The sequence below is a fragment of the Rutidosis leptorrhynchoides genome, chromosome 5, assembly GCF_046630445.1.
Source record: "Rutidosis leptorrhynchoides isolate AG116_Rl617_1_P2 chromosome 5, CSIRO_AGI_Rlap_v1, whole genome shotgun sequence".
Classification (NCBI taxonomy): domain Eukaryota; kingdom Viridiplantae; phylum Streptophyta; class Magnoliopsida; order Asterales; family Asteraceae; genus Rutidosis; species Rutidosis leptorrhynchoides.
Window position 1 is genome coordinate 285,882,475 of NC_092337.1, and position 9,878 is coordinate 285,892,352.

Genomic DNA, 9,878 nt, shown 5'->3' on the forward strand with positions numbered 1-9,878 from the left:
ATAGTTAAGTGGTACCCATATTTTTTTGAATAAACCTGCCATGTGTAAGCTTCTAACATAAAGATTTATATTTGTTACCAAGTGTTAATTAGCTCCATTTTACGCAAGTTAATGAAATAACAGAAGCACCTTAACCTGTTAAATGTTAAAACACACACTAAAAAAAGACTTTGAAGACACAAAACTCAAAGAGCATTTATACAAAACCCCAAGCAGTGGAAAACAATACACACGACCCACCGCGCACTATCTGAAAAAACATCATGGTCAATGTTTTTCTCTGAGGCAGATTAATACAGTTTATAAATGTTGTCGGTGTTAATTAAAGGATTAAAAACCAGTGAATTGTCATCTTCATCACTGACCGCCGGAAAATCACCGTGTACGGCGGAGGAAATGAAACAAGACGATGGTTTTTATCAGAAACTCAACAAGCTCAATGAATCATCTGGTCTTAGCTTACTGTGAGTCAACGTTTGACTATTTAGACTCAAATTGTCTAGTTTAATTTTAAGAAGAATACTACGAATATGCATGCAAATGATTGATAAAATTTCATCTTGAGCCGATTATTGATCGAATATGTGGTTTTAGTGTTATAAAAGTTACAAAAGTAACAAATTTTGTTTCATTTGAGTCTGAAACTAAAAATCAACTTTTGAGTATAGAAAGTCAAAGGTTGTTCTCTTGAGGTAAAATGGAGCGTATTCAAGTGTAGTTTATATAGTATGCAACAAAGGTTTCTAACACACGTGTAATAGACAAAAAATACTACTCCGTATTTTTATTAAATATATAGTTTTGAAAGACAAATAGTTAACAAATTACTGTAACAATGTAACAAACTTGAGTGCTTAACATTAGAATTTTCATGCTGTGTTTTTTTTTTTGAGAATTTATTAAGAGCAATTTGATACATAAATGTGTAAATGGGATGTTGGTAGATGGACAAGAATGAGCATCATATATGTAATATATGCTGTTTTCTAAAATGGTTTGACTGTTTGAGATAGAAGCACATCAAATTTAGTCAACAAATTGGTATTAATCTAATTGTATCATCACGCAGGTTTAATTTCCGTGACACGAATATTGACTTGAAAGAATTCTACACATTTGTGACTGAAAGAGGCGGTTATCATCAGGTAGTTAGTTGATAATTATAAAACTCAATGTAGTTTTAAAATGATTGTAAATGATGAGCAATAATCTGATTAAAAAGTGTTCAGCAGCTTTTATATAGAGCTTTTAATTCAACTATTTTTACCTAAGCGCCTAAAACATGCCTGACGTTGTGGTTCAAGCCTCATTAAACTAACATAGGTAATGTTTGTATATGTCTTTGATTGTACACCATATGCGGAGGCATGTTGCAGATTAGCCTTTTTATGAAGAAAAATTTAAGGAGAAAAAACATGCATTTTTGGGTGGTTTTAGCATTTTTGTATATTTTAGCGAGGATTTTGATATTATATGTCTAATAATGTGGATTATTTTCTTTCATTGCATTTACCATATTAATTTTAAATGTATACCCATCATTTTAATAGGCCTACCGTTAGACATGCATTTTTGGTCTCTCAATAAATTTTCTTTGGGTATCTCTATGTTTTCTAGTTTCTGTATGAAAGTATTTTGGAGTAATTATGAAGATTTAACTGCAAAATAAAAACACACATAAGTGACAATTTCAATCAAACATCAGTATGCATTGTCATAAGAAGGATGATTTGTTTGTATAGAAAGACAAAATATTGATTGAAAATCATAATCACTTATACTCTTGTAGAAAGTTGTTATCATATTTTATTTTGAGTGCCATTTAGGTCACAAAAGATGGAAAATGGGAAGATATTGCATCCATTTTAAATCAGAAATCCCAAGTCCCTTTGACACCGAGTCAACTTCTGAAGCTCTATGCCACCATTCTTTACTCTTTTGAGCAAGCATATTACTATCGATGCCCTGAAAAACATAGCAATACTCCGTCTACTCTACTAGGTAATTTACTCAAGTCCCCACATTAAATATTTTTTAAATATTATCAGTCTTGTGGTATATTTCTAAATTATTTTTTTTTCTATTTGAAATGTAGAGTCTTGGGATTTAACTAACTTTACCGGAAAGAGGAAGCACGGCGACATATGTTACGTCACACATGACCAATTTAGTATTGGAGAAATACCGTCTAAAAAGAGTCAGTATGACAACAGTTCCCCAAAAACATCTCCAGGTTTGTATTTATTGTAATTCAGTTTGTTAACTATTAACTACAGATGTTTCAAAAATAAAAGATAAAAAGCATTGTTCTGAAAAGGATGTTGCAAACATTAAAGGACTATGTCATTTTGGTTCACTTTTGACTCATTAAGAATTAAACAGACACCAAAGTAGCCCATTAGTAGCTGAAATTTCGATATTGATGTTGAAGTAGCGCATGCGTGGCAAGCATATGTATATATGACGGTTTTGACGATATCTTTTGAGCAGCGTGTTTGTTAGAAGAGAAGAAATGGTTGTTAGGGACACCTGAAAAAGTCAAAGAAATGAAGAAAAGCCCGCGTGTGCCACATGGGTCAAGAAACTGCTATCAGATGTTTTCAAAGATGGAAGGTGTGAGGATAAGAAGTATTTATGGAAATTCAGTGAACCTTCACGACATGATTTCTAGAGCATGGAAAAATCTCTCCAAGGATGATAAACAGGTACAACCTACACTTCTTACTTTACCATCCTCATAAAAGCTAGCTGTGGTAAAATGGGCGGGCTAAGATGGGTAAACTGAAGATTCATTTAGGGAGTATATATGGGGAGTATATAGTGCATGTGAGAATGGGTAATAGTTGTTATAAGTGTAGATGGGTTGGACAAATTGGGGGGTGTACTCACTTCTAAAAACTTCTTCGCTTATATTTTTCATTTTTTGTTATCTTCATATAGTTACTCCCTCTGTTCCCGAAGGAATAAGTGTTAGAAATTTTTATTTAATTTAATACAGTGTTTGATAAATTTCTGTTTTTCATGAAGTAAGTTTGACCGAATTGATTTAGGAAATAAATAATAATAAATTTCACTCGTTTTGTTTGTTAGCAGTAAAGTACCACTCAAATTGTCCAATTCACAAAAAGTAACTGAATTAAAATTTGCACATTTAGGGATATAAGTAGTTCTCTCATAAATTGAGTTTGAAATGGTGTTGCAGTTTTTTGGTATAGAAACGGAATACATTAGTAGTATTTCTTTTGTCATTACTTTTTCAATCCGTTTTTTGTTATAGAAGTGAATACAGAGTAGTATTTCTTTTGTCATTAACATTTTTAATCCCTTTTTGGTATAGAGGCGAAATACATAGTAGTATTTTTTGTCATTTATCATTTTTAATCCCTCATTTATTTATTTAATAATATAGCCATATATCGAGGCGAGTAAGAGGGACAAGGAGCGGTTCAAAAAAGAAATGGATGCGTATGAGGAACACATGAGTAAAAAACACAATCAACCTCAGCTATCAACGAAAAAGATCATAAAATTTACAGCCCCAACATTTATCAACTTTGGAACATCTTCACTAGAAACAACTAGTTGGTCCCACACGACTCCTCGACACAATTCCGTAATTGAGAAAGTTGTAGATTTTGGTCAGTCGGGTGTTGACAATCCTGTTAACGAGAAACTTGTAGATCTTGGTCAGTCGGGTTTTGACAATTCTCATAACAAGAAAGTTGTAGATTTTGGCCAGTCGGGTTTTGACAATTCTGTTAACAAGAAAGTTGTAGATATTGGTCAGTCGGGTTTTGTACAAAATGACGATGATTACCATGTAGCCTTGCAGCCTGATGATGATGATGAAATTGTACGTGTGTTAAATGAGTCGGTGGTTCAAAAGACTGTTGGGTTGATGAAGAATGCACGACCAAATGATCCGATTTTTCAGATTAATTGGGATGCTTATGGTGACTAATTAGACTCTAGGTAGAAATGTAGAAGGCATTCGACTATGGTATAACATATTACATATGTATATATTTGTGGATGTTTAGTGTTTAAGTTGTTTGGCGTTAATGTATATCTCTTGTTGCTTAACTTAGTCGATATCCCGGTTTATGCTTATGCATGTTGATCCCCTTAATTATAATTGTTGCTGATCAAGTATGAAGTTAGAAACTTCTATTACTGCTTCAACCTACTTGAAACTAAATTTCATGATATTTGGTAGTAGTTTCTCTCATTTATATCCTCAAGTATGACGTGCTATTGAATTTTGCAGCTTTTTTTGCTGAGTGCTGACCAAAAATAAACATTCTATATGGTTCTAATAGGGTGGCTAATGTTGAAAATATTTATTTAGTCACCAATTTAAATAAATGTTTTTAGGCTATTATTATGATTTGTAATGATACGCATACCGGATGCAATATCTGATAACCGTAGAATAGCCGTATAAGGGAGTCAAAACCAACAAGAAAGCCGAGACCGGCAAACGGTTCCCGCCACATAATACAAATCAATAAGGGAGTCACAACCAACAAAAAAGTTGGAACGGGCAGACGGTTCCTGGCACATAATACAAATCAATAAGGGAGTCAAAACCAACAAGAAATATGGAACCGACACATGGTTCCCGAATGACGTAGGAATGACGTCATAATACAAAATACCGGATCTGAGAAGTGAACGTGAATCGACTCACGTGCATCACGAGAGTGTTTACATTTACACATAATCTCAAGTACAAGGCAGTGACACACGTAAGCCCTGCCAATGGCAATGCGGACATGTGTCATAAGTGTGCCACGTACGCCCGACATATTAGCCTTAAAAGGCTTGGGCCGAACTCCCAATATTGGACAACCCAGAAAATATAATAATAGTAAAAAACTTCTATCTATATGAAATATGGAGCGGAACCCCTAGGAAAAATAAATGAGTTGGGCAATATTGGGAAAGAAAATAACGTTTTTCCGGTATAAAAAATGGAATAACACGTTAGCATGGTTAGACCAATGATAACAAAAACACTAGTGTTTTTCTATAAATATGTTACTGTTATTCTCAAGAATCACAATAAGTTACATCACAATCATTCATATATCACATTCATTTAATGAGAGCTAATATCTTCTCCTCTAAGTATTCTGTCAGCACTCAACTCAGTAGCTCACTCACTCGGTTCATATCTGGGTTGAATACATCCAGATTGGTCATGCGTATCTCCAATAGGATTATTCACGGTACCGGACCGGAGAGCGAACAACCAATCGCCATACTTCACCCACTCTTTTTGCACTCAAGTTATAAGTGGACACCGCCTCCGTAACTGGTTACATAAATACACTTAATCAAATGGTGCCATCCGTTACGAAATAACGACCAAATTAAGGTCACTTCTTCGTAGAACTCCACACATGTGATGATACGCATAATGATCCGACTCAAAAAGGCACACTATTGGCAGCACTCCGCCAAAAATACGGCACGAGCCATCAAGGGCAAAAAAGCACCTTCCCGGCTTCACTTTAGTAACCCGACCAGAAGGCTATTTGAGAATATGCGTACCGGACGGTGTCCAGCCGGGACACTACATAAAAAATCACCCCACCAGGACAAGAGTGCAGGATGCCGGCATCACTTAGCCGGATGCAAGTGCATTAAGAAGCCAAGAACTATATCAACACACAAATAGGCCTGCTGAACTATGAACGTCGAGCATCTGACAACCTTTACAAAGTCACTTACAAACCGGCAACAATCTTGCCCGGCCATAACACCACCGTGAAGAAACACTTGAAATAAACAACAAGCAAGACCTTCTTGCTGGAACAAATACACTCTCGGAACTACTATGTCTTCCCGGTTTAGGTGTCCGGTCCCGGGACAGTCACGTTGTCCCGGAACGATCACACCATCCCGGAACAAGTACACTGTCCCGGAACAAGTGTACCGTCCCGGAGCAAGCACATGATCATGGAGTAAACACACGAACTAGCTGCACGCCACGTCAGCCCGCGAATCTAGGAAAGTTTGTTAGGATCTGCTTGTTATTCCCATGGAAGGGACAGGTGCCACATCAACCCTCGGGATTAGCAAAGTTTGTTATCACCATGAAAAGGACATGTGTCACGTCACCATTTCCTCATAACACCTATAAAAACACAAACAAGATCATTCGTTCAATAACACTGGATGCATTAACGTTACTCTGCCGAAATTAATTACGGTAACATCTCTCCAGCTGATAATACAATTCCGATTAAGATTTCGGTCGATATCGGAGTTAATCTCTGCTCTCTAATATTAACTTATTCGATTTTGATCGAATAAGGTTAATCCCATCGATTGTTTTACGCCCTTGAAATCCAGATTTTAAATCGGGGTTTGCACAATTATTAGAGTTAAAACATTCAATCCACTCTTTTCCACAAATCAAGCACTTAAATCCAAAATCCATCTAACCATAATGATTTTGGTTTGATCAACCCGCAAACAACAAAACATGTTACACAAATGGGGATCTGATCACTACAGAAAGCGGAAGTTTTAGAAGGTTAAGAAATAACATCATTTACTTTCCCGCTCATACAAAACATAAACCCGTCAGACAAGCCTTTAATCATAAGCAAGTTCCTGACACTCTCAACAATCCTACAATACTAAAGTTCTTGTACTTAAAAGATTATCCACCCCCTTCATCACCTAAAGATTTCTAATTGATTACCCTCGAACACATTCTATCCGACACCATGCGACAATCAAATTCCTTCGTGAGAAGAAGCTCTAACCTGACCGTATATTCCAAATACCCTGGAATATCTAACTAATCACTTGGTCATCCCATTTCAAAACCCGCAAGTACCAAACTTCTTCGATAACTCCCCATGTTGATTTCCATACCGATGTGTCCCGTTCGTTACCTAACCACTCTAACCTGAGAGAAAACACCCTCTTGAGAACCCGTGACTATTCATCATCCCTAAATATCCAGGTCGTATCGTCCGAAGTGTCACAAGACAAACAGCCTCGCACCTGCGTCATCAAACCCGAAAAAGTTCATCCAAAAACTACAACAAAATCGAAAATTTATATAACGATTCGATCATCAATTTTTTTTTACCGTACTTAGATTTGTATGTGTAGCACCTCCAGTCCAAATTACAGGTCGATCCAATGGTGAATGAACCGAAAATGATTTTTCTCCTAAGGAAGTGCAATTAAACCCTAAAGAATTATTCTGACTGACACCAACTTCAAAAAATCATATCTCTCACTTGCATGGTCCGATCGCTACCAGATTTTGACTACATGTTGATCTACATGTCTACTATCTACAGTAAAAATATCATGGAGATTAACGGTGAACGAACCCGTTACGAATTTTCTTTCACAACAGATCCTGAACTTTCGAATTTTATAGTTCAATCCGAAATGTCTCGTTCTTATTGATTAAAAACGTTTCATATTAATAGATTTCGTTGCGAGGTTTTGACCTCTATATGAGACGTTTTTCAAAGACTGCATTCATTTTAAAACAAACCATAACCTTTATTTCATAAATAAAGGTTTAAAAAGCTTTACGTAGATTATCAAATAATGATAATCTAAAATATCCTGTTTACACACGACCATTACATAATGGTTTACAATACAAATATGTTACATCGAAATCAGTTTCTTGAATGCAATTTTTACACAATATCATACAAACATGGACTCCAAATCTTGTCCTTATTTTAGTATGCAACAGCGGAAGCTCTTAGTATTCACCTGAGAATAAACATGCTTTAAACGTCAACAAAAATGTTGGTGAGTTATAGGTTTAACTTATATATATCAAATCGTAACAATAGACCACAAGATTTCACATTTCAATACACATCCCAAACATAGAGATAAAAATCATTCATATGGTGAACACCTGGTAACCGACATTAACAAGATGCATATATAAGAATATCCCAATCATTCCGGGACACCCTTCGGATATGATATAAATTTCGAAGTACTAAAGCATCCGGTACTTTGGATGGGGTTTGTTAGGCCCAATAGATCTATCTTTAGGATTCGCGTCAATTAGGGTGTCTGTTCCCTAATTCTTAGATTACCAGACTTAATAAAAAGGGGCATATTCGATTTCGATAATTCAACCATAGAATGTAGTTTCACGTACTTGTGTCTATTTTGTAAATTATTTATAAAACCTGCATGTATTCTCATCCCAAAAATATTAGATTTTAAAAGTGGGACTATAACTCACTTTCACAGATTTTTACTTCGTCGGGAAGTAAGACTTGGCCACTGGTTGATTCACGAACCTATAATAATATATACATATATATCAAAGTATATTCAAAATATATTTACAACACTTTTAATATATTTTGATGTTTTAAGTTTATTAAGTCAGCTGTCCTCGTTAGTAACCTACAACTAGTTGTCTACAGTTAGATGTACAGAAATAAATCGATAAATATTATCTTGAATCAATCCACGACCCAGTGTATACGTATCTCAGTATTGACCACAACTCAAACTATATATATTTTGGAATCAACCTCAACCCTGTATAGCTAACTCCAACATTCACATATAGAGTGTCTATGGTTGTTCCGAAATATATATAGATGTGTCGACATGATAGGTCAAAACATTGTATACGTGTCTATGGTATCTCAAGATTACATAATATACAATACAAGTTGATTAAGTTATGGTTGGAATAGATTTGTTACCAATTTTCACGTAGCTAAAATGAGAAAAATTATCCAATCTTGTTTTACCCATAACTTTTTCATTTTAAATCCGTTTTGAGTGAATCAAATTGCTATGGTTTCATATTGAACTCTATTTTATGAATCTAAACAGAAAAAGTATAGGTTTATAGTCGGAAAAATAAGTTACAAGTCGTTTTTGTAAAGGTAGTCATTTCAGTCGAAAGAACGACGTCTAGATGACCATTTTAGAAAACATACTTCCACTTTGAGTTTAACCATAATTTTTGGATATAGTTTCATGTTCATAATAAAAATCATTTTCCCAGAATAACAACTTTTAAATCAAAGTTTATCATAGTTTTTAATTAACTAACCCAAAACAGCCCGCGGTGTTACTACGACGGCGTAAATCCGGTTTTACGGTGTTTTTCGTGTTTCCAGGTTTTAAATCATTAAGTTAGCATATCATATAGATATAGAACATGTGTTTAGTTGATTTTAAAAGTCAAGTTAGAAGGATTAACTTTTATTTGCGAACAAGTTTAGAATTAACTAAACTATGTTCTAGTAATTACAAGTTTAATCCTTCGAATAAGATAGCTTTATATGTATGAATCGAATGATGTTATGAACATCATTACTACCTCAAGTTCCTTGGATAAACCTACTGGAAATGATAAAAATAGATCTAGCTTCAAAGGATCCTTGGATGGCTTGAAAGTTCTTGAAGCAGAATCATGACACGAAAACAATTTCAAGTAAGATTTCCACTCGAAATAAGATTGTTGTAGTTATAGAAATTGAATTAAAGTTTAAATATGATTATTACCTTGTATTAGAAAGATAACCTACTGTAAGTAACAAAAGTTTCTTGATCTTGGATGATTACTTGGAATGGATTTAGAAAACTTGGAAGTAAACTTGCAATCTTGGAAGTATTCTTGATTTTATGAAACTAGAACTTTTGGAATTTATGAAGAACACTTAGAACTTGAAGATAGAACTTGAGAGAGATCAATTAGATGAAGAAAATTGAAGAATGAAAGTGTTTGTAGGTATTTTTGGTCTTTGGTGTATGGATTAGATATAAAGGATATGTAATTTTTTTTTCATGTAAATAAGTCATGAATGATTACTCATATTTTTGTAATTTTATGAGATATTTCATGC

General features: G+C 34.6%; 1 protein-coding gene across 1 annotated transcript; it reads left to right on the plus strand.

Annotated features, from left to right (window-relative positions):
- The first annotated feature begins 306 nt into the window (after positions 1-306).
- LOC139849414 (putative high mobility group B protein 11) lies at positions 307-3,961 on the plus strand. The gene is made up of 6 exons (XM_071839070.1): positions 307-464; positions 1,070-1,145; positions 1,827-2,001; positions 2,096-2,233; positions 2,491-2,705; positions 3,410-3,961. The coding sequence occupies exons 1-6, from the start codon at positions 307-309 to the stop codon at positions 3,959-3,961; spliced, it is 1,314 nt and encodes a 437-aa protein (XP_071695171.1).
- The last annotated feature ends 5,917 nt before the right edge of the window (positions 3,962-9,878 follow it).

Excerpts from the sequence above, each read along its gene's own strand:
- LOC139849414 (XM_071839070.1), top strand. The coding sequence starts at position 307 with ATGTTGTCGGTGTTAATTAAAGGATTAAAAACCAGTGAATTGTCATCT. Across the intron at positions 1,146-1,826 it reads AAAGAGGCGGTTATCATCAG|GTCACAAAAGATGGAAAATG; the intron begins GTAGTTAGTTGA and ends AGTGCCATTTAG. Across the intron at positions 2,002-2,095 it reads TACTCCGTCTACTCTACTAG|AGTCTTGGGATTTAACTAAC; the intron begins GTAATTTACTCA and ends TTTGAAATGTAG.